The 26,284-nt window shown below is 36.8% G+C and overlaps 1 protein-coding gene across 1 annotated transcript; it reads right to left on the bottom strand.

Annotated features, from left to right (window-relative positions):
• Positions 1-4,532: 4,532 nt before the first annotated feature.
• LOC126758357 (cadherin-23) lies at positions 4,533-19,242 on the bottom strand. The gene is given in 19 exon segments (XM_050472646.1): positions 4,533-4,901; positions 6,182-6,323; positions 6,396-6,787; positions 6,849-7,776; positions 7,854-7,986; positions 8,241-8,653; positions 8,727-8,908; positions 8,977-9,134; positions 9,642-10,138; positions 10,209-10,305; positions 10,368-10,679; positions 10,743-11,538; positions 11,593-11,793; positions 11,864-12,249; positions 12,310-13,008; positions 13,109-13,260; positions 13,331-13,626; positions 13,628-13,679; positions 19,074-19,242. Coding segments are annotated over 19 exon segments (6,204 nt in total). The 3' UTR covers positions 4,533-4,702.
• Positions 19,243-26,284: the final 7,042 nt, after the last annotated feature.

Below are 26,284 nucleotides of genomic sequence, written 5' to 3'. Positions count from 1 at the left end.
TAATATGTACATACATATGTAAGTGCATTTTAACTAATTTCTATATTTATACAATTACGCTCATCTTTTCATTATTCATCATGCACACATTTATCACATGTGAACGCACACTTTCGCATATACATATATGTAAATATATATAATCCTATGTATTTATAAGTATATAAATACAAAATCTAAATTGCCTACCAGCTGGGATGGAAAAGGTGTGAATAAAGAGTGCGTTTATCGGTTACCGAGCTCATTACTTAGCTACGAAATGTGTAAGCAAACGGAAGGCTGCTTTAACAGTAGAATGTCAGAAGATGGTCTCCTGCTCATTGCAATCGTACGACAACCAACACATAGTCAGTTAAATGTCCTGTACTATACACTGAAGTAATGTTGAAAATCGACTTTTACTCGTACATGTGCATGTATATGTGTATCAATTAGTATACAACAAAAACCCTCTAGAAATTAAAGATGAAATCTTGTATATCTGAATGAGAACCTAAAATATTTTCAAGCAAAGAATGAAAAAACACGTATAAAAATGAACCGTAACTCCGGAAATATCGAACAAAATTTGTTATACACTACATATATTTTTTACTTTAATCAATATTTTGTTATAACATAGCTTTTATTAACATAAACTTAATAAAAACTTATTTTCTAGACATTATATAAGAATATGTAATTTAACCGCATTGAATTACACATACATATAAGTTCATGCATGCATACAGATTTGCATATATGTATATATCCATATATACCTACCATACTTGTAAATGAATAGTATATAGAAATAATAACAGCTATTTTTATTTAATACTATATAAATGAAATTATTGCTGCATCAAAAGTAAACCGAGATATACAAGCAAAACAACAGTAAAAATTAACGAGGTATGTAAATTACATCGGAAGAATGAGCTCTTTATGTATGTAGTTAATAGCGAAAGAAATCGTTACATACGACTTGTATGCCGTATGCTGCAACATAAAGTGTCAAATTTGTGTTCACATTTAAATGCACGCATACATTCTTAAATTACATATTATGTAACTTTCTTTCGTAATTTCTGCATTTGTGATTTATTTTTGTACGATTAAAATAAAATTTTTAACAAAAACTGAATAATCTGAAGAAAAAAAGAATTTTTTAGAAAATAAAAATAAACAAAAAACCAAAACATAAATATTTTTTATTAATTATTAAATTGTGGCCGATTGAGAAAGGGAAACTTAAAGATACATATAAAGGTTAAAAGGATGGTAGAATTATGTAAAACTTCTAGCGGAAAATGTTGCCTCATTATACAGGGTTTGTCCGGAAAGTAATAGGGCTGAGTCGATTCACAAAAATTTATTGAACCAATCGTGACAATTCTTTAAAAACTTTGAAAGCCGAGGTGCATGCCCTCTGTCGTCTCAAAATGCTTGCCTTTCATCGGCCTTTTCAGGCAAGGAAACAAAAAAAGTCCGGTCACATGTTGGGCGTAGCTGTTCACAAGAAAGACGGTGTGAGCCGGGGCGTTGTCGTGGTGCAACTTCCAATTGGCTGCGATGTCTTGCCGGAGACTCTTGAGGAACGTAAGACTTGGCGTTGACGGTTTGTTCAGGAGGATCAAATTCATGGTGAACAATGCATTTGATGTCAGAAAAGACAATGAACATCATTTTCACTTTGGATTTGCCCATTCTTCCCTTTTTTGGGCGAGGAGCCGCCGGCATGTGCCATTCGGAAGATTGCCTCTAACACATCACTTATTGCTAAAGCAATATCTGGGTAAGCCTGCTTGTTCATATCAATGGTCTCTGTCGCAGATTTACCGAGTTTCACACAGGATTTAATCGCGTACCTCTGCTCTAACGAACGCTGCATTTTCGACTTGCACCACTCACAGAAACACGTCGCCCGAATATGTTTGTCTTGACTTTCCAGGTGCTCGGAGACAACTGACCAGCCGTTCATATTTAGTACAACAAGGCGTGTTCCAAAGTAAACAGGACTTTTTGAATCTAGCGTCTCTTGGTGGCGCCATCTATGTATATGTTGACTGGTGCGTTAGAATCTGGTATCTTCATCGATTGTCCAGTGATCCAATTTCATGACATTTCATTGATTGGAAGTGAAGTTATCGCGTTTTAAGTGTCAGTATGTTTGTATTATCGGTGCGAAAATGAGCTTCAACAAAGAGCCAACATTAAATTTTGTTTTAAAATTGGTAAAACTTTTACCGAAACGTTTCAATTGATGAAACAAGTTTATGGCGATGTGGACCAATCCATGATCACCGGAAATTCCATCGAAACTGTGCGTGAATTCATCAAAAATCAGCCGAAATCATCATTGAAATTCATGGAAATGGAATTGAACATCTCCAAAACATCGATTTATCGCATTTTGACCGAACAATTGGGGTTTACAAAAGGTGTGTGCACGGTTTTTTCCGCACAAATTGACTGACAACCAGAAATTGCTCAGAATCCAACATTCGAAGGACATCATTAAAGAGGTCAAAAAGGACAAAAACTTCCTTCACAATATTGTGACTGGTGACGAAACGTGGTATTTCCAATATGATCGCGAAACGAAACGACAGAGTTCTGAATGGAGGACACCGGAGTCGGAACCCAAAAAATCGCGCATGGAGAAGTCAAAAGTGAAGACAATGCTGATTTGTTTTTATGATTCCAAAGGTATTGTCAACAAAGAATTTGTTTCACCCGGTCAAAACGTTAATGCGGTATTGCGCCTTGGAGTTTTGAAGCGTTTGGTGCACGATAATGCGCCGTCTCATCGATCGACGCTTGTGACCGATTATTTGACCAAAAATTACATTTTAATCATTATCCACTCCCCGTAATCACCTGATATGGCACCGTGCGACTTCTTCCTTTTCGGAAAAATGCATTTGCCCATGAAAGGAAAGCGTTATGCAGCAAAGAGGCCATTCAAAAGGCTTGCACCGGCATACTAGCGGCCATACCGGCCATCGAGCTAAAACACTCGTTCGACATGCTTTTGGACCGTACAAAAAGCTGTATTGAAGCAGAAGGAGACTAATTTGAATAAAATAAATTGATTTTGCCGAAAAAAACCATTTGTTCTGTTTTTTTTTTAAGTCCTGCTGACTTTGGAACACACCTTGTACAATATAATAAATTTTTTCAATTTTACGAATCTAATGATAAATTTAACACTTCTTCTTTTACTTCATTAAAATACTTTGAAACTTTTTAGAAACCATAAATGAAAATTCACGGGGCAACTGACTAACGTTTTGAGAGGGTAAGAAATGTTGCACTTTTGCTTGTTTAAAAGGCAATACTTTGAGAAAATAACACGCAACTTTGACAGCCAGTGCACAGAGTAGTTTAAATGCAACATTTTTGAGAAAAAAAAAACGCTATTAGCATCAAACCCTCCCCACTTATACCAATGCGCTTAAGTTTACAAGAAACCCTTGTTCATGACCACAACAGCTCTGATGGTGTGCAGATACCTTGCAAAAACAATCCCCGTGCATGCGTCAAAATAATATATCTACAGATAAATACATTATTTTATAAAGACTTCCGTTTTCGTGTAAAATCATTAGCGATAACGTTCAAAAAGAAGAGAATTAATAGTGGTGCAAGAAAAAAATATTCAGCAAAAAAATATTGCAGAGCGTGATACTTTAGATAAATTTGCAGCACTTCTAAGATACATAACAGCTTCTCAAGTAACCAACAGTTAAAAAAATCGGTTGATGAGGATATGCGTGCTGATCCCGTACGGAAAATATTAAAGAAGAATGGATATCATGCACCTGTACCACCCAGGATACCATACATTTCGGAAATCCTTAGGAAGTATATAAACTATATTTGGTATTAAAAGAAATTAAAGCTTTTGCGGCGAGGAAGCGGAACAGTTCTCGAAAAAGCAAACCTTTTACAGACTGTGAAACATGGAGTCACTAACTTGGTATGGGGATGTACGGTAGCTGAATAATTGTTAAGTTGGTTTTATAGAGTCAATAATGAAATGAGAATAAGCAATACATTCTTTTTTATTTAAAAAATTTAAATATTTTGAAAACCTATATGAAGAAAAGTATTAAATAGTTGGGACTTGGTAACGATTTTGGTTCCAACGTTGGACCCTCCCTAAGCGGCAGATGTACGAAGACTTTTTACTAAGGCAAGTGCACATAATATGGGTTCTAAGGCACGTCGTCAGAAACAACAGGTACCTGCTTATTGAATGCGTTTACTTAAACAGGGGGAAACGTCTTCGGATCTGAAAATTAGAGAACAGTGATTGCACGGCTGGCTTTTAAATCCATCTGTCTATTTCGACGAAGTTATCTATCGTAGTATTCTTACCTCTACTAATATATGAAATGAACAAATTCTTAAGTAGTCATATTAAGGGCTAGGTGAAGTAATTGGCGACGTTCTTGTATTTTGACAGCTAATCTCATCAAACATTCTCATCTAGTATATTTTAAGATATTTCAGATATTAAGTCGTATATGGTCTACAGTGAAACAAACTAGAGAGAGTCAACGAGAGAGATCGAAATATTATATCTCCGATATCAATTAATCAAAAGCTGTATTGTTAAACAAACATTGAAACAGAAACATTTCCATATCAAGACTCCATTTTATTTACAAAAATAAATTAATATTACAACTAATTTCTTAACATTGGTTGTCTCTCATAATTCGGTAGTCTCCAACTTACGTGCTAAAATTTGAGCATTATTTGTTAATTTATCAATTTGATTGTAAACATTGAAGTGCCGGTTGAGGTCATTTGTATGATTGAAGAGCTTTGCGGTGCCTTTCAGTGTTTCGTGTATATCCTGTGCGCCAATGGCAAGAAAATTGTCGTCCAACGAATCTTGACCGCCTTGACTGCAAAAAATATTGGAGAAAAGTTATTAGTTCGAAAAAGCAAATTTGTTCGATTTTACTTATTTTATCTTAAATTTGTGAATTTAGAGTAAATACAAAATATTGTATCATTTGTTTTTCATTAATTATCTTGATTTGCTTGGTTTTGAACGCTCTTTTTGCAATACGAGGGTCGGCTTTTATATATCGGGGTTAGGGGACAAAAACAAATATTACATATGGAACGTCGCTTTATTCTTTTCCAAAATAATCTCAATAAAGATCGTGGACGCATCAATCGCCTCATTGGGTCTCGAAAAGAGTTGAGCACTTTTTTAGTACGTCAGGACTTTACGTTGGATGACTCATACAGTCGGTATTTTGAGGGTTGTAAGATGCAGTTTTTTCCGTCGATGTGTGACCCGTCATCGGCGATTAGTTTGCCTGATTTTTTGAAAGACAACTGGCAAATAAATGGTTGTGTACCACTCAGGCGATCATTTGCTTGGAAGTGCTTTTGTTAGATTCGGCTCATCCGAAAACAACCATACAGTCGACTGCTGTTTACTTTCCGGGTCATATGCGTAAATTTACGATACATCACCTTCACTATGTCTGAGCCGTGTTTCGAAGCAGCGCTTCGCATTTTTATGCGATTGACATTTCGTGTTTGCTCCAACGTGAAAATAATTTTTTACAGTCAAATGTTCATGCAATATTGAATGTATGCTAGTCCCACAATGCCTATAGTTGTCTTAATCTAACGATAGCTCACATTACGATATTTCACTATTAGTATGCGCACATCATCAATACTTTCCGGAACCAACTGAGTTTGGACCACCTTCACGAATTTCGCCTTGGAGTGATCTTCGACCTCGATTGAATTCACCATAGCATTGATAAACACTGGTCTTTGATGGATCTTTATCTCCAAATCCATTTAAGTTCATTAATGCACTGTTGCTGAGTTAATCCACGTCAAAAATTGTAAAAAAAAAATCATGCGAAAATGTTCGCGATTTAATTAATTTTTTTGACTGAGCTGAATATTTTAGGTTACTGTAAACAACGCCAAAAGCACTCATACGGTCTGAGTATGTATAACATCAAGAATGTAAAATTTTACGATAAAGTTGTGAGTTGGCAGATTCAAAACAAGGGCTCCAAAAACATAAAATATAAAGATAACTTTCGTAAATATTTTGTTACAATTCGGTAATCTAGAAGCCAATTTTAGTTTAATTTTGATAGATGAATAAACTCTTTTGAAAAAACTCTGGTGAAACTTGAATATTTACCTCAGATTCTCGTCATTTCTGAACCATTCATTTTCGTAACCTTTCAGCCAGATCGGGTTTGAGCCTTGCACGCTGTGTTTATTCGTGTTGGGCACTCGTGTTGCTGGCTCTATGTTGTTGTGCAGTGATAATGATGAGTTTCCTACGTTGTATGTTCGTATATGATTTTGAATAAAATTAGTATTTACAGACAAGATATTTGAATGTAACTTACGGAATATATTTACTTTAGCGGCGCGCAATTGCCTCTTATAACCCTTTCGCTGGGAGGCGCACAGTGCCAATGTTACCACTAACAAAGTGGCTAAAAATAAATTCGTAAAAATCAACCAAACAAACATTGGCTTCGGTGGTCCGGCGATAAGCAACTCAGCTTCCGCTGCCTGCGTATCCAAAACATTGAGCTCTTTGAAAAGATTATCCAGATGTTCAATATGCAGATCGATTAGCTTTAACACTTCAGGCACTTCGTATATAGAATTGTCCTCCCTTACAACCAAATGCATGTATAGATCAGTTTTGGTCTTATCAACCGAGCCATCCTTATTTTCATGCACCTTAATTTCGTCTATGTTTACTATTGCGCCAGTGACGTTGCTAAGTATACTGAATAAGGATTGGATTATTTTTCAAAAATAATAAATTGCTTTAATTAATATGAACATACTCTCTGAAGGTGTTAATTTTCTGTCGCAACTCATCCGGTTGCAGCCGAAAAACAAATTTCACTTTTTGATCCTCCCTCAGTAAGTAGATAAATACATGAGCCACGTCCTTCATGCCCAAGGTATCGTTTGCTAGCACCATAAAATCGAAATAACCCTTCATTCCTTTCTGTGGGTCGAAATTTAATTGCACATTACCCGTTTCGCGATCAACAAGAAATGGTGACTTTTTAACATTTTCTAAGCCCTCCGACAAAGTTTGTCTGATATCACCAATTATATAGTAAGAGATTTTCGCATTCACTCCTTCATCTGGGTCTATAGCTTCCACACGCATAAACTGTGTTCCGAAATCGGCACTTGTGGTAATGCCACCAGTGAATACCTTTGTGGGGAAATGTGGTGGATTGTCATTAATGTCTAATACGCGAACACGTACGCGCACCACTGTACTATCAAATAATAGAATCTCTTCACTAGTGAGGTTATTATTCTCATTGGAGAATTCATAAGAGTCGTCGTTTTGAGTTTCGTCGTCAGTTATTGAGCGCAAATTTCGCGAGTGCTTGTATCGATTGAAATATTCCCCATTTCGCAAAAAGCCTGCCTGCTTCCGGCCGACATTCGCCTGCATTTGCGTGTGCGCATTGTTACCTACGAAGCTATCTGAACGACGATTTGTTTGAAAAATATCATTTGCACAATTTTCCGTGGCTCTCACATAGAGTGAATAGTTGGCAATTACTTCACGATCGAGCTCCTTTTCGACGCTGAGTATGTGTGTTTCGGGATGGAGTTTAAAGTGACCTTGTTCATTGCCTTTTACAATGAAATAACAAATTAAGCTAGGAGGGTCGTCAAGATCATCTACTTCGTCTTTATCTATGGTGTCGGGTAGTTTAACTCGCTCCGATCCAGGATCAGCATGCTCTATATAAATATATATGGACCAAAATAGGGTTTTAACGAAGTTTTCAATTGTAAAATACTTTTTTTAAATAACAAACCTGTAAAGTTGACGTTTATTTCTTCTACCACAAATTGTGGTTCGTATTCATTTACGTTTCTTATATATATTGTCAAATCCAAGTCGGAACTTAGAGATGTGGGAAGGCCCTGATCATACGCTTCGATTCTTATCTGGAAGTTTAGAGGAAAGTGTAAGTAATAACAAAATCCACGCTGGTGAAATGTTACAGAAGAGAGAACAGGAGAAACAACCAACTTATTTCTAGGTGGTGATGGGCGGAACCGAACTCTTAATACGCAAATGACTTATTTTAATAAGATTATTTGGTTTTTGTTCCCGCACGGCCTTTGTCATCGATTCATTAAGCAGATCACCTGATCTGGATCTGATATTAAATGACAAACGCCGTACTAAGCTATCTTACCTCATGAATCTTCTGCTTTTCACGGTTTAAACTTTCCTTCAAAAATAGTTGCCCAGTTTCACTATCAATGTCAAATATTTTGTAGCTGCCTAATGGATCGGGTTTCAATCGATATCGCACTAATGCATTCATACCAATATCCTCATCGGTGGCCACCACTTGCAGCAGTTGAGTACCCACAGTAATGTTCTCAGGTATTCGCAGTGTCGTGTTGTGCAAAGGGGTAACGAAAACAGGCGAATGATCGTTGAAATCTGATATACAGATGTCCAAAGTTTTGGTAAGAATATTCGAGGGTACACCTAGATCTCGAGTGGTTATAGTGATTGTGTGATTACCAAATTTGTTTAGTAAAGGTGTGCGTGCATAAATATTTGCAGTCCAATCGTCGATCTGATGCAATTCAAAGAGATCTTGGAAAAAAAGATAGTTAGTTGGTCCCGTACCTATTACAGTCTGATTAGGAACATATGATACTTTACTAACCGAATTTATTGCCTTTAGTTATTTGAAATTCCAAGCGCCCGTTTGGTGAATTCGGATCATCTGCATCTTTGCCGCGGATAGTCGCTATTTTTTCGTTTAATTCATGATATTCAGTAATAAGCACACAGCTTGTGGGTAGGAAAACCTCGGGCGCATTATCGTTTTCGTCTAGTATGGATATGCTTAAGAAAGTTTAAACATGAAATAAAAATTAAAATAATTGCTTGCTTTTAAACCAAATCTTACTTACAATATTTGCTTGAAGGCATTGCGACTTTCTCCCGCTAAGAATCCAAATTGGTAGTTGTCCCATGCTTCGATTACTAACATATAAAAATCTTTCGTTTCGCGGTCTAATTTATCGGCGACGGATAGTACACCAGTGTCCGCATCAATTGAGAATTTTCCCTAAATTCCAAAGGAAAGGAAATTTTTGGTTAAACAATCTGTCCAAAAAACACATGCCGCAGTTTCTATTAACTTCATTCTTCTGTGATTTAATTTTGGCGAGATTCAGTTTACTAGATAAATATATTAGTGAGTTCGTGTGAGTTCAAAAGTGACGCGAGAGGCATTTGTCAGGAAACAGGGAAAACTTGAGAAAATACCACGGGCTTACAGTCGAAACTGGGAGGGTTAAAAAAGGAAGCATCATGATCGCGTTGAACGAAAGCAGCCGAGAGATATTCGAAAGATTAATTAACAACATTAGTTTAAATTTTAATCTGAATGGAAAAAATACATTTTCCAAATATTAAAGTACAAATAACAATGCTGAGAATAAACAAGTTACACTATTAAGTTGATATCTTGAAGATCGACTAGAGAAGGACCCGATCACGCTTGGTGTTTCGAAGTAGTACCTACTGGCGAAGGCAGGAAACCAATACTTATTTTAATTTTGAATTCTCGTACCTGTGAACTTATGCGATCCATGAGAAAGGTGATTTTTCCGAAATCCCCTGAATCAGCATCGCTTGCCTGCACAGTGCCAATTCGAGCGCCTATTTCTACATTTTCACTTATTGTATAGTTCTTAGATCCACCAATGAAGTACGGATTATTGTCATTTTCATCCAACACAGACACATAAACATCGACTAATGCAGATCGCGGTGGAACGCCCGAGTCTGAAGCACGAACAGTCAAATTTAACCATTGATATTGTTCATGATCGATTTTATTTGCGACAACCATTTCCCCTGTCTGTGGATCAATATGTACGAGATTTCTTATAGCGGGATTTCCTTCTAACGAATATGTAATTGTTTTGTTTTTGTCAACGTCATAGGCGAGTATATTGGCAATCAAAACACCGTTAATACTATTTTCAGTAATCGTTTTGCGATAGAAGGGCTGCTTAAACTTCGGATTATTGTCATTTTCGTCTTCAATGATTATGTTTAAAAAGGCTGAAAAAAACATTTTACGCATTTATAATTTTACATTCAGAATTATGTGAGAACAAAGGTTAGTACTTACCTTCCACTATTTGTTTACCCTTTATAGCTGCGAGATCTTCAGCATTTATCGCGAGCTTCAGATACTCGACTTTCTCGCGATCCAATAGTTTCAGGAGCTAATAAAAAGTAAGAATATTATTCGCTATTAAATCTGCTCATAAGCAGTTTAGACAATCACCTTTAGTGTTCCATCTATGGGATTCAAGTCAAATGCGCTTACAAAATCAAATTCACTTAGTTTGATAAATGTTCCCTCTTCATTACGCGCCTCACAATTTTCACGATTTATACGATATCGGATTATTGGCGATTCATCAAGATCTGCAGCGTGAACTTGAAATATCTGTGTACCCACGGCAGTATTCTCCATGACCCTTATAGTGGGTAACTCACCCAAGACCGGTGGTTTATTATTAACGTCTTTAATTGTTATATTAACTGTGGCAGAATTCATTAGTTGGGAATTTCCGAGACCGCCATCCAAAGCAAGCTAAGAGTTACAAGTTCCCTCGATTATCATTGAAAAATATTTGAAATTTGCATAAATACATACCACGGTGAGAGTGTACACGTGTTTCTTTGGCTCCGACAAATCCGGATCCAGGTTAGCGCCATTTGCAACTGATATTACGCCAGATTCCGAATTAATAATAAACTTATCGCTCGCTCCCATTTGTATTCGGTACACAACCACATTGTTCGGTGCAGAACCATCTCGATCGATTGCCATCACCTGTAGTATGGAACTGCCACCCGGAAGATCTTCGGGTATTGTTTTCGCATAAAAATTCTTTTGAAATATGGGTGGGTTATCATTCACATCTTCGATGTAAATCAGCACTGGCACCACAGTAGAAAGCATAGGAATACCAGAATCTCGTGCACGAACCAATAAATCGATCTCACGCACGCCATTATCGGCGCGTCGACGTATGCGGCGCCTATTCTCAAGTAATTCTTCGTAGTCGAAAGAGTGCAAAGGTCGCAAAAAGCCATTTTCTGGATCAACACTAAAATTAGCGCGATAAAGACCCTCCACAATTTCATACGTTATCTGGCTGTTCTCAGAGCCATTAAGATCGATATCGCGCGCCTCCAAAATTAGTGGTGTTTCAAAATCGGCTTTATTTTCCAGCAATTTGGCCTCATAGTGACGCTGTACAAAAATTGGTGCATTATCGTTGACATCCTCAATGTTGATGATAATCTGTGCGGTGTTACGGTTTCCAATTCCTACATTGTCGATCGCTTCAACCGTGAGGTAGTGGAGAGAAATAATTTCGCGATCGAAAGCAGAATCTCCAGGTTGTTTGACGGTAATAACACCAGTAATCGGGTTGAGATGTAACCTAGAAAGATTCAAGTCGTCAATATTCGGATACCTATTTTAATTAATTTCTCACAAATGCGCAATGCCACCACGTAGGTTAAGGAACCGAATGCCCATAGTGCCAAAATCGCCGGAATCGATATCCGTTGCTTCGATTCGTGTAACGATCGTGCCCAACTCACTGTTTTCCGGGATAGTGGTATTGTATATCGCTTTTGTAAATTCCGGAAAGTTGTCATTCTGATCACGAATATAAACTTGAAGATGCGCCGACCTGACAAAAAAGTTGTTCATAAAGACTATGAAAAAATTTAACATATAGACAATGAAACATTTTTTCATACCCCCATCTAGTTGGCTCATCGATTTCCCTTGCGAAGAGTGTAAAATTAATTTCCTTCATTTCTTCGTAATCGATTGCTTTGGCATTTTTCACTCTCACCATAAAGTTGGCCTCGTTAACTGCCACAGCAGGAACGATTTCGAAGAGGTCATTTTGTGGATCCAAAAACAAACGAAATGTGCCATTATTGCCTATATCGTGATCTTCGACAATATTCTGCACATCATCGTCTATAAAACTCAATGGTGTATTGCTTTGGGAGTTCTCGTTAACTTCACAGCGGTAAATGGATTGTCTAAATGTTGGAATTTCATCGTTTATATCTGTCACGATCACAGTGACTTCTGTTCTAACTTGCATCATCTCGTCGGATGCACTTGTTTTAAACTGAAAATTGTGACAATAATCATGGAAAATATAGGCATATAAAAGCGCTATCATACACACCTGTGGTACCTCTGTCGCAGTTATTTTCAATATATAGGCGCCATTTACTTGCTGACTAGTGTCCTCGCGATCTAGCTCTTGCGCAGTGTAGACTACACCCGTCTGTTGATCGATATCAAACAACTCATTTGCGTCCAATTCATACACAATGGGATTGTTGATGCCGCGATCACCATCTATGGCGCGGACTTGCAATACTCGCGTGCCAATATCTGCATTTTCGGCTATGCGTGCTATCGCTTGCACTTGAACAAACTCGGGTGGTTGATCGCCCACATCGATCACTTTGACTAGAATGGCGGCAGTGCCAGTATTGACAGGTCCCTGGTTGGCTCGATCCACGGCTAACACACGTAATTGGTACAAGCTTTTCGTCTCGTAATCTAACTCGCCTGTTAATCGAAGCACACCTTTGCCCTGATATGTTGATATGGAAAATATATCATTGTCGCCATCCAATTCTTGCAGATAGTAAACCACTTGTCCGTAAGCACCTTCATCTTCATCGGTTGCCTCCAATGTTGTTAAAATACAGGGGTCACTATTTTCGGGAATTTCTATGGCGCTTTGATATGGTAAAAATATGGGTGCATTATCGTTAATATCCTCCACTAATAGTAAGAAACTTTGCGTGACATAATTATAGTCGTTGTAGCGGTTATCCGTTAGCGTCAATACTATGGAGTACTCGTCTTGTAACTACAGTGAAAGTTTTGAAGAAAGTAGTGAGCACTTTTTAGAAAATACGAACATACATATGTATGTATATTATTGTTGAATAGTATTTTTAACTACGAACCTCTCTATCTAATTCTTTGGCCAAATAGACATTAGCTTCATTATCGCCTGTGTTCTCAATGCGAATTACTTCGCTGTCATGCGATGGACGTTTACCAAACACTAAAGGATCATTATCAGGATCTACGCCTTTAAGCGTGTATATATGGGAACCTATATGAAATGAATAAAATGAATTGGTCTTTCGTTTAACTAACTGAATAAAATTGTGTATTTAACTTACCTACTGCAGTCTCCGGACTCTCCTTCAGTCGTAAAACGATTTCAGATTGGCCACCGTCGATGGCAAATCTTGGGGGTCGGTTACACGTCACCACTTGCAGTGTGATCAAAAGCAGTAAAGCAATTGAACTTGAGTATGTGCAATTCTTGTATTTTAATCGTACTTTCCTGCATTTTCTTCTGATCTTTGGTAATGCATTTTCGTAGCTTAATGCTATAGAATGTGGACTGTACACGATGAAAGTATACTGGCGACGTTGGGAGTCTTTTTCGTTGTTCATATTATTGTTGTGAGTATGAGGTACTTCTTGATATAATCGTCAGAAGAACATATTTATGATGAGTCGCGTCTGAAAATGCGAAATCATATGAGTACCTTTAGAAAATTGGAGATTTTTATCGGTAGCTTAATATAATATTATAAAAAGCGGGTGACTTTCGAACAACCTAAGATGCAGATGGAAAGACTTAAGTTTCAAATATAATTTTAAAGGCAGATATGTCCATGAGACTTTTACTATGTACATAAAACTGATTTTTCCCATAACTTCAAGATGAATAGACGAAGAATAGTTCAAAATATATGTAGATCCTGAAATGCGGCTTTGGATGCTTGGACGGGTTTCCCCCTCTAAAAATTTCCATCTTTCCAACTAAATTTTTTTTTAATTACTCTTAAATTATTCTTTGTTTGATTTTTTTTAATAATATGCAGATCTGAGGAGTGTGGTGGGAGATTCTCACAATTTTTTTTTTTTTTTTTTTTTTTTATTCAAGTTAAATTTACAATCTGTCTTAATGTTAATAGACAATAAGTAAATGTGCTGTTAAGGTACAAACAAATTGTGAGTGTTACTTCATTAAGTGACCCTCTGTTTAGTGACAGTATAATAAAAATAAAAATAAAAATCCAAACTACACACATACTAATTTGCATAATTATTTGCTATTTTCTTTATGTTAAAATAACATAATCATACACTAGTTTGTGCTAAAGTTATGTATTTGCATTACGTGCATGCGTGCTGGTTTACAAGTTTAATATGTCTTTTCTTTTTAACCTTGTTGTAGTGGGTGCCTGTAGTAATGCCACTGCTAAAGGATTGGGATGGATCTCTAACCTGATTTTGTATCTTTCACTAAACTTTTTTATTTCATCTTTCACTTTGCACATTTTTAAATCTCTGTGAATAGTATGATTTGAAACATACCATGGAGCTTTTGTAATTGACCTGAGAGTTTTTGATTGAACGCGCTGTATTATTTCAATATTTGAATTGCTTGCCGTGCCCCATATTTGTATCGCATAAGTCCAAATAGGTTTGATGATGGTTTTATAAATTAGCAGTTTATTTTCAAGAGAAAGAACAGATTTTTTACCCAGAAGCCAATAAAGACTTCTCAATTTTATATTAATTTGTTCTTTTTTCGCTTTTACATGATATTTCCAGGTAAGCCTTCTATCTATGTGTAACCCCAGGTATTTCACATGATCACTAACAGGTATGGCTGTATTAAAAATTTTGATTGAAGGACAATCACCTTTTCTTAGGGTAAAAGTAACATGGACAGATTTATCTGAATTGACTTTAATGTTCCACATCTTGAGCCAGTCTTCTAGTTGGAATAAGTAATTTTGTAGTATGTCAGAAGATTCTGAAGGTACTTTATTTGAAGTTAGGACTGCAGTGTCATCAGCGAATATTGCTATCGTAACATCGTTGTTTTTTGGGATATCCGCTGTGAACCTGGCCCTAAAACACTTCCCTGCGGTACGCCTGATTTTATTTTATACATACTTGAGTACTCATTTCCAACCCTAACATAAAATTGTCTATCTTTTAAATAAGATTTAATAAGAAAGAAAAAGGGAGCAGGTAAATTTTTCTTTAATTTGTAAAGCAGTCCGGGGTGCCAGACTTTATCGAGTGCTTGTTGCACATCAAGGAATACACCTGAACAATATTCTTTTTGCTCTAAAGCTGACCTTATTTTATTAAACACTCTATGGCATTGTTCAGAAGTTCCGTGGTGTCTGCGAAACCCGTACTGTTGGTCCGGAATTATATTTAAATTTTCCAATGCCGGTATCAGTCTTCGTAAGAGAATTCTTTCGAATACCTTTGAGAAAGCGACCAGTAGACTTATGGAGTGATACGAACTAACTAAGTTTTCGGGTTTTTTTGGTTTAGCAATCATAATTATTTCTGCACATTTCCAGGCTGTAGGAAAGTGCTGAAGCCTTAGTATGGCATTGAATATAATTGTAAGAGCTCGCATGGACTTCTCAGTTAGGTGCTTTAGTACTGCGTGGTCTATCTGATCGTAGCCTGGACTTTTTTTGTTGCTACATTTTGCCAGTTCCTCTTTCACTTCTGATAAAATAATACGCCTTATTGGAAAATCCATTTGGCTTGGAGTATACAAAAAGTGCATCACTTCCCTTTCATCAGAAGCATTAATAAAATTAAATGGTGTGAATACTTCATTTAAGTACTTAGCAAACGCCTCTGCTTTATCCTCATCTGACCGATACCATGAATTGCTGGAGTCTTTTATTGGAACCTTTCTGGCTTTTGGGCGTTTGAGAAATTTTGTGGCATTCCACAGACATTCAGAGCGAGTTGCGTTAGTTTAAGCCTTGTTTTTAAATATTTAGTAGCTCTGTTTAAAATTAATTTGTCACTTTGATTCCGGGTCCTTTGCCATATTTTCCTCAACGATCGTTTTTCCTTAATTAGGGTTTTGATTTCCGCAGGGATAAAGGTACTGTTTACTACAAAAGTATCTTGTGGAGTTGAGATAAAACCTGCTTCTACAATGGCGTTGTTAAATTTTTCAACAAAGCCGTCTAATTGGTCAGTGGTTCTTAAGTTAACACTAAGATCAATATTATTGTCTAACCAGTAAGAAAATGATGGAATATTAGTACGTGGAGTCACAAATGTTGCAACTGAGTATTATAGTACTATATAATGTTAATTTGAAAGTGATAAAGATTTATCAAAACAAGAAAAACGTTAATTTCGACCGCACCGAATCTAAAATACCTGTCACAAGTCTAAAAGATTCCTTGCAAGAACTTTGCTGTGTCAGTTAGTATGTACATATGCTATAGTGATTCAATCTGAACAATTTCTTCGGAGATTGCACCGAATTTGTTTATCTCGCGAGGTTATCTCATCAAATGAAAAAGTATTTGTTCAATTTGTATGACAGTTATATTCTTTAGAGATCTGATATCGGTCGTTCTGACAAACGAGTAGCTTCCTTGGTGAGAGAAGAACGGTTGCAAAATTTTAGACAGATATCTTAAAAACTGAGAAACTTGGTAAATGCATACACCTTAGGGAGGTTGCTAAAGCAAATGGGCGGAATCGGATCATTGTTATGCCCCCAAACTGTGTTAAGGATCCACCCTTTAATAGACTGTTTCTATGTATGCCCGATAAAGTGATTTCTGGCTTTCCACCTGAATTTCAGTCGTTCAAAATATGTCAAATAATCTGTATTTATCATATTATCTATATAAAAGAAAGCCGTTTTCGTTACACAATTTCTAACTCAAGAACGGTGAACCGATTTGGCTGAAATTTGGTGAGGAGGTAGCTTAGAACCAGGGGATGGACATACGATACTTTTTATCTCTTTATGTTAAAAGTCGATACAATTCATAAATACCCAAATCACCTCAATAACGTTAGAAATTGGCGACTTCGAAAAAATAGGTATAGTAAATTGAATATTCTTTGAATACTCTTTTACTAGTTTTCTCAAACATTTTTTCCAGCACGGACGGTTAATTTTGTATGTATGTTCAGCATATGTTATATGTGCTTGACCGCGTATTCGTGCTTGACGTGTGCACATAGTTTAACGCGCATGCGTAGCCACTGGTTAGCGGAAAACGTCCACAAAGCGCGCCCAAGGCAAATAGAGATGATTTCCACACAGACAATTACAAATAATTGTAAGATTTCGTAACTTTGAATTGTTTTATACATCCTAGCACTTTTTTGATACTTTATTATGCATGACTGCCGTTTCCTTGGCTAATTGCAAGACACACTTGTCAGCAAAGTTGAAATAAAATCAGTGATAATTTATTTCAATTTCAGTTTTGTTATTATAACAAATATGTATTAGTTCTATTGTAAATAATGTCGAATGCACGTGCGTGGGTGTAATTACCGTAACAAGGAAAACCACATTATACTACTCCCGTTTACTCGTATAACAGATAAGTATAACTTTGTTTGGAGCTTGTTTAAGATATTGTAAATCATATAAAATATATATAAAGTATTATGATATGTAATGTTTTAATATATTTGTTAATTTTTTTATTATTGTATGTATGTATATTCATGTATTATGGTAAGCTTGAATATCAGATAAGTAACTCAGGTACTCTTCTTTTCATAAATTAAAAAGTCAGTAACACTTGTAGTTGCTGTTCAAATATATAACCTTTTCATTCAATATTCACCTATAACTAGGCCGTAATCAGATGATATACCTGTATACATATAAATACAGTTATATACTTTATATTCATAGGTATATATGTACATACGAGCATGTCTTTCGCTTGTCTGGGAATTTCTATGAATTAAATCAAATGAAGTCAATGCATATTTATTTTTATAAAGCATATGTGCATACTATAAGTATGTACATATATTTATATATAGGTATTTTCATATATTTTTGATGTGCACTCGTACTATTCGTGAATTTTTAATTTTAACAATTTTTAACTACTACTCTCAGGCATTTTGACAGTGATGCATTTGCTTCCCATAGGCATTTCTTTGAAAAAAATAAAGGTATTAACATTAACAAAATATTATACCTATACTGATTTACATCCTTGGGGTATCAAGGGCTCAAATATGAAATAAAGCTCTATACCAGTATCTCGTAAATTATAATTAACTATTTTGAAAATAGGAGATTGTTATTCGACACGGACGAGGGTACTCAGAGCTACACTATAGTACACCGCATGGGTCGCTCTTAGGTCATCTACCATGGAACTTGATGTACATCAACCAAAAATCGTGAAAAAATTATATAAAAGTATAATAAGAGAACCAAAAGCAACATAAAGTGGCAGCAACGGTGCAAACCTCAACCAAAGGACGGTGGACCCACAGACTAATTCCGGACATCCATTCGTGCATAGATAGACACCATGGGGACCTAAACTTCCACATAACTCAAATACTGAGTGGACATGGATGCTTTAGAAGCTTTCTGTTTCGAATCCAACGCGAACTTAGTCCGTACTGTTCGATGTGACACTGAGCACGCATTTTTTTAATGCCCTCGTTTTTCAAATGTAAGGGAAAGTTCAAAACTTCACTTGGCGGTGGATTTTCGACGGAAAACTTGATAGCATTCATGAGTCACTCCTCTGGTAAATGAAAAGGTGTCAGCTCTAATTGTGAGAAAACTAAGACTTATTGAGTATATTAGGCGTCAGTCAGTCCGCATGATATATGAGACTTAAAGTCTTTCTCTTCCCCATGAAGTAATACTTAATCCGGTGGTTCTGTGGGAGAGTTATGAGTTGGCAGTAGGCACTCAGGCTTCCTCCTACTACATAAAAATCCTGAAATGATGTTAAAATGAAATAAAATACTCAAATTTGGTGAATATGGGTTCTGTCATTTATGAATGCAACAAATTGTCGCCTAAATGGTCACCCCGGCTCCGCGTGCATATCTCTTCCCATTTACACCAATATTCGATGAACCGATGCAGTATTTCGGCAATACTGGACTGAATATTGTCTTCGAGCTCCTCGAACGTTCCTGGTTGATTGGCGTAAACATTTGATTTAATAAACTCCCAGGGAAAATAATCTAGACACGCAATGTGCTCATGTTTAAACATGAAATGCACCATATTCTTCAAAATAGAGATCGTTCGCGTCGATTTCATCGAACTCCGAAACAAAACGTCGGTCAACACTGTGTTATAACGTCAGGTATTGATGGTAACGTCATTCACACCCTCATTTCGACAGAAATAGAGCGCGGTCATTTTTGGCAATTTGCAATTGCATTTTTTGAACCACGCGAGGATTCGACTCTCACCAATAGCGACTTATTCTATAATTCTAATTAAAGGAATAAACACACAACACATAAGGAAAAGCTAAGTTCGCATGTAAGCTGAAAGTTTAGATACCAAACAATATAGTATTACCTGTAAGTTTAAAGAAAACAGGGGAATAGCATTGAAATAGATATATGGGAACTCGAGGAAGGTACTCTATACCTAGACTTATCTCACGGTATTGAATGACAATGAGTCAAGCTCATCTTTACCGCAATGATTTTCATACTGAGTGTTATACGATTAAATATCACAGGGTCAATCCAAAGAACAAAAATCAATATAATATATAGTATTATACTTGGTGTAAGATTTCGGCAGAATGAGCAGATCGATTTCACCTTTTCATATTTATTTTAGTTGTAAAAAAATATTACAGAGATTTACATGTTACCATGATATATAAGTATGATTCGATTTGATTAATATTTAGAATTAAACAATATGTTCAAGGATACATTATTAACTGAATTAATGCTAAGGGAACTCAATAATCGATTTCAATGATTTTAGTATTGGGTCGTTTTACTAAGTATTTTCGTTTAATGAAAACAGCTGATCTTATTGAAGGTTTTCGCAGCCAACTTAACCGCTTTACCGTTATATAATTGAATAGCTGATAGTGAGGCTTGTTCGTAAAAAGTTGCCTTACATTTTTATACTCTTGCAACATGTTGCTACAGGGTATAAAAGTTTTGTTCACTTAACGGTGGTATGTTCCGTTCGTCCGTCCGTGCAAGCTGTAACTTGAGCAAAAATATCTTGATGAAACTTGGTATGCGCGTTCCTGGCCAAAAAGAAAATCAAGTTCGTAGATAGACGTTATCGGATCACTGCCACGTCCACAAAACGCCATTACTAAGCACTAAATTAAGACATAGAACTCTTACTTGGCACAGGCTAGCGTAGTAGAAAGAAGATTCGGGGGAAAATTTTTTTCAAAAACGTGACCCCGCCCTCTTATAAGTTGAATGTACATATCCTCTAAACCACTCCTACTGACATTGTGAAAATGGATGCAATCGTATGATAACCTTGCTCACTCTCCATATAACGGTACTGTTGAAAAATACTAAAAGCGCAATAAATCAATAAGCGAATACGCCAGAGATATTAAATTTTACCCCCGAAATAGCATAAGAGGCAAAGTGGGAGCCGGGGTAAAAATTGGTCGATTTGCGTGACATCGCCCATTTTACGCCAAATAACCATATAACTAACAAGCCTTATGCACATGAAAGTACTTCCCAGGCTTTTATACTTGCAAGTTGCAAGAGTATGAAATGTTCAGTTACAACCGAACTTAATCCTTCCGTACTTGTTTAGAATAGTTTTGGTTTTTGGTGCCCTATCGATGATTGATGCTCAAAAATAGGATTTTCTACATATTCTACCGTTTATTATGTTCAAGAAAGGGGAAAATTATGTGATGTACGGAGAAGATGTCTTGACTGAACGCCAATAGGATTAATTTCAAAGCTTGACATATGGGTTCCTTATGTTCTTACAGAATGAAATTTACTTCGCGATATTAACGACTGTTACTGGCGACTAAAAGTAGGTTGTTTACAAGAAACCAAAGTTTATGAGATCATGTCCTAAAAAGGATGAACCGGCTCAAGCCACATCGAAGGCCTATAGTCTCCAAAAAATTATATTATATGTTGCCTGTTTCGTAGGATTTCAAAGCGATAGTTTATTTCGAGCTTTTGCCCGACAAGATTAATTCTGAAGTGTATTGTCAGTTGGACAAATTGAGTATTGCACTCAAAAAGAAGATGTCATTATTAATCAATAGAAAAGGTGCAGTGTTCCTCTAAGATAATGCGGGACCTCATACAGGTTTGTTACGGTCAAAAGCATTTGCAGCTTGTATGGGATGTGTTAGCATACCCAACATATTCTCCAGACGTGGCAGTCCGAATAGGAGAATCTTCACTTTAAATCAGGACGTCAAAAACCATTTGCACCAGTTTTTCGCCTGCAAGCATCAAAAATTCAATGAGCGTGGAATCAATCTCTAGCCCGAAAGATTGCAAAAAGTATTGGATCAAAATGGAGAATATATATAAGTCATTGATCGATGCAAATTGTCGATTAACAACTCTATTGATTGCTGAAAGATTAAATTTGCTTAACGCGACCACGTGACAATAGATTGTGTTTAAGATGAGTGTAGAGAAAGTTAACAGGCGTGTTTGCTAGTTTCGAATTTTATGATGATCCAGTTTAATTGTCATAGCAGCGGTAGGCTTACATTAGACTTATTAGAGGGCGAGACCGCGACCACTTCTCGAGATTTTTGATTGATCTTAGGGTCTATATAAAATTATGATAAAATTCCCTGAGTCATATTCGCAAACAAAGAAAAACATGCTACAAATTGGTTGTTGTTATTTTACTTGTTTCATGCATATAATTTGCTGAAAGTTTTCCAACAACACCTGTGTGTGTGTAATATTCGACGAAAAGCGAAATGAAAGTTGCGAAAAGGCGCGCTTGGCCTAATCAGTCACTCCGCGGTTAGCTGCATGTAATAAGAAAAGCGTCTGAGAAGAGTCAGCACGCACATACATAATATGTATAAGTGCATATACATATAACTTTGTACAATGTACATAAATACAAGTACAATAGGCGAGCAGATACAAAAGCGCGCATCAGCACTGGCGTAATCAAGACCACTTTGGCGCGTGATGACGGGCCTACGACCTTGGGCAATTTATTATTCATTCATTTGGTGTTTGCCAAACTTTTATTTAGGTTTTATTTATAGCCTATGCTCTGCTTGGACTGCGTTATCATCTTTCGTTTGCGGCTTTATCTCGATTGTTTTAGTGCCAAAGTAATCAGCGCGACTTACAACATATTTTTGCCAAAAGGAGCTTACTTAATAAACCTTTGTAATTTCGGGTTGTAAACAAATTGTTTTGTATTATTTTCAATTACATGCAAGTGCTTTAGTAATTTTCACGGCCGTCCATGGAGCGCTCATTCCAAATTTGAGTAATGCTTTTTGGCGCGTTGAGCACGTTGTTTGTTGTTTTTATTGTAGAGGTGTATGCAACCAATCAGCCTGTATACAAGCTGCATTTCTACACCATTGGTATCGCTTACTCTGTTTCCGTTTTTTCGTTACTACTGAGCACTTGATGAGGTTGTGTAGACTGTCAGTCCACTATGCTGCAGTACAAAATGCAGCGCGTTTAACACAATATCATCACGTCATTCATTCTGCGCAAAGAAACCATCGGCTGGTTAACAATTTTATATTTCCACAGTATATACATATGTACAGCGGCTACATGCGTCATCGCATATAAAGGTGTGTATATGCGGTTGATTGCTGCGGTTTTGCATGTTGCAAGTGCTTTACTTATAACTGCAATTGTGTGCATACGTTGTTATTGTTGTTGTTGCGCACATAAATTTGATGCACATAGTGCAAAGCTAGCTGTTTTTATTTTTGCCGCAAATACTCTGCGTGCTTATTGGGCAACCTCTTAAAATAAATGGACACCATCATTACGGTAAAGAAATTTCGGTAAAAAATCTCATTTATCCTAAGCTTTTACATATGTACATATGAACCTCAAATATGAATTATGAAACTTTACCACTATAAATTGGTAGGAGCACTCTTGTACAGCATGTACAATATGACAAGAAAGTACCCGGAAATTGCAAATAAAACGTAAAATATTTAAGTAATCATTAATATTTATTCCGTAGCCTTCAAAGAAATTTTAACCAGATGTAATACACTTACACCAACGATTTTTCCAGTTCTCGAAATAATTTTCATAAACACATTTTGGGATGGCCTTTAGCTCCTTCCGAGAATTTGGTTTCTTCTCTTCGATCGACTGAAAACGGGTTCCACTGAGTCAAACCTGGGGAATACGATGGTGGTATGGTTAAATTGGGTCACAATCGTGGCTCGATGCGATGGTGCATTATTATTCTTCTTTACTGGCGTAGACAACGCTTACGCGATTATAGCCGAGTTAACAACAGCGCGCCAGTCGTTTCTTCTTTTCAGTATGTGGCGCCAATTGAAGATTCCAAGCAAAGTAAGATCCTTCTCCACCTGGTCCTTCCAATGGAGTGGAGGTTTTCCTCTTCCTTTGCTTCCCCCTGCGGGTACAGCGTCGAATACTTTCAAAGCTGGAGCGTTTTCGTCCATTCGGACAACATGACCTAGCCAGCGTAGCCGCTGTCTTTTAATTCGCTGAACTATGTCGTACATTGTACAGCTCAGGATTTCGTTTCAGACATTACTGGTGGTGTTGATACTGGTTCCAAGATAGACAAAATTATCTACGACTTCAAAATTATGATTGTCAACAGTGACGTGAGAACCAAGTCGCGAATGCGACGGCTGTTGGTTTGATGACAGGAGATTTTCTCGTCTTGCCCTCGTTTGTTACCAGACCCATCTACTTCGCTTCCTCATCCAGTCAGGAGAAAGCAGAACTGACGGCGCGGATGTTGAGGCGAATGATATAAATACCATCGGCATACTCCGCGATGGTGCATTATCATCGTGTAAACTCCATAAATCGTTCTTCCACAATTCCGGCCGTTTTCGTTTATTGACCGTCTGTCCTCCGAAACAAATTCAAGATGCACCATGACCACGTATATCGAAAAAATCAATGAGCATCATCTTGATTTTTGAGCGGCTTTGGTGTGGCTTTTTGAATTCGACTCGTTTTTTCCTTACATTCCGATAATTGTTGAACTCATAAACCCATGTTTCTTTAGCTGCTTTTCATGAATTTGGGATGAGAATTCGTTCATTCGAACAGACTCGCGAGAGATGTTGAGCTGTCTTATCATCTCTCCAACACTTGCCTGATTTTCAAGCACCATATTCTGCACTTTTCTAATATTTTCCTCAATTGAAAAGGTCGAAGGTCGTTCAGAACGAGGCATGGCTTCAACGATCTCTCGACCATCTTTGAAGGCTTTGTACCACTCGTTGGCTTGTGTTTTTGATAAAACTGAATCATTGAAAGCCTTTTCCAACATTCGCAATGATTCCACACACGAAATTCGGTTGGAAATGCAAAATTTGAGAAAAATTCTTTGTTCGATATTTTTATCCATTGCAAAAATCGCAACGCACTACTAAGGTGTTCCGACTTAAGCTGCTGCTGTAAACAAACTGATTGACAGGTCGCGCTCATATTTGGAATAGTAATTAAAGGCAGTCTTATCAAGTTAGCAAAGTACATTTTTTGAAACATCATTCCATTTGACGTTAGATTCGAAATTTTGAGAATCTGAGGGACTTTCTTTTCGGATATAAACATGTTTTTTACTCATGTATTATATATTTTGAGAAGGCATTTGGCTAAGTATGTCTTAGAGTATTAAATCATTACATACATAATTAAATGTAGAATTGTTAATATTACGTGTTTCAACGTACTTTCATATGAATTTTTTAACCACTTCCACATCCTGCGAAAATCAATAATCGATAATTTTCAAAATATGTAAACTTCTATGTATTTATGGTACATATTCACATCCAAGCCTTAGCACTATGATTCCTGTATAATGCTACTAGGTTATTGTGATAATAAAAGAGACGAGTTGTGTAAGATTGCGTTCACACGAGGGCTCTTTTGTCGCCCAAACAGATTTTTTGTGGGCTAGGAGAGAAGAAGGAAATATGAAGGGACGTTTTCGGTTGACACGGTTTATCGGTTCGTAATGGTTCACTGCTACGTCATTCGGTATTCCTTCGAAAAGGAAGAATAAGTATAAAAATTAGCTAATCAAAAATATTATTGTGGGCCGCGTTCATAAAATTGAGAATGTGATAAGAAAGGCAATGCCCGACTGAAGTTGTCGGACACTCATTGAGTTCACACGAGCGACACCAAAAGAGATTTTGAAATAATAAGCGGCAAAAAAGTCCGTGCGTGATCGCAGTCTATTATTCTTGGAACAGCTGCCATTGCAACAGACTACCATACGATTATCTATTCTCATTTCTCCTCCCGGGAATAGCTCAGAGCCAAATTAAAAAAACAACGAGCCGATAGAATTTTGAGATACTTTGCATAACTGAAGGGAAGGAAGTATAGGAAGAATTCATTCATCTGTGAAGTACGTCGTACACATTTTCGAAAAAACTTGTTCCATTGCGCTAAAACCTCGTTCTGGCCGACCCAGCAAGTTAGCAGAGCCCGAAAAACGTGGATTATTGCGGTCCTAAGGTAACCGCCTCTCAAATAAGTGAAAATATAAAAAAACGTTTAATAAGGACATTCATGAGGATACTGTAAGGAAAATATTGAAGAATGATGGATATCATGCACTTGTATTATGAAAGAAGCCATACATTTCAGACGTCAATAGCAGGAAACGTATTGATTTTGCAAATGAGTATATAAATAAATCTTCCGAATTTTGGGAAAAGGTCCTATTATCAGATGAAAGCAAATATTACAGCCCTAGAAAGGGAAAGCCTTTTACCGACTGAAACATGGAGGAGGTGGTGTAATGGTCTGGGGATGTATGGCGGCTGAAGGTGTTAGCAAGCTTGTTTTTACTGAGTCAACAATGGATCAATATGTTTATTTAAATATTTTGAAAACAAATATGAAGGAGAGCGTTGAACAGTTGGAGCTTGGTAACGATTTTGGGCTTCAACATGACAACGATCCAAAGCATTCAACAAACAGTGTAAAGTTTTGGTTACTCTACAGCCCTAAGCACCAGTTGCGTACACCACCCCAGAAGTTCTCAAGCGAAGAGGTTATCCTACCAGCTATAAAAATATATGTTTAAAAGAAAAACTGATTTCTTTAAA

Source organism: Bactrocera neohumeralis, chromosome 2, assembly GCF_024586455.1.
Source record: "Bactrocera neohumeralis isolate Rockhampton chromosome 2, APGP_CSIRO_Bneo_wtdbg2-racon-allhic-juicebox.fasta_v2, whole genome shotgun sequence".
NCBI lineage: Eukaryota > Metazoa > Arthropoda > Insecta > Diptera > Tephritidae > Bactrocera > Bactrocera neohumeralis.
Note: the sequence above shows the minus strand (reverse complement) of the source record. Positions and strands in the feature narration are given on the sequence as shown.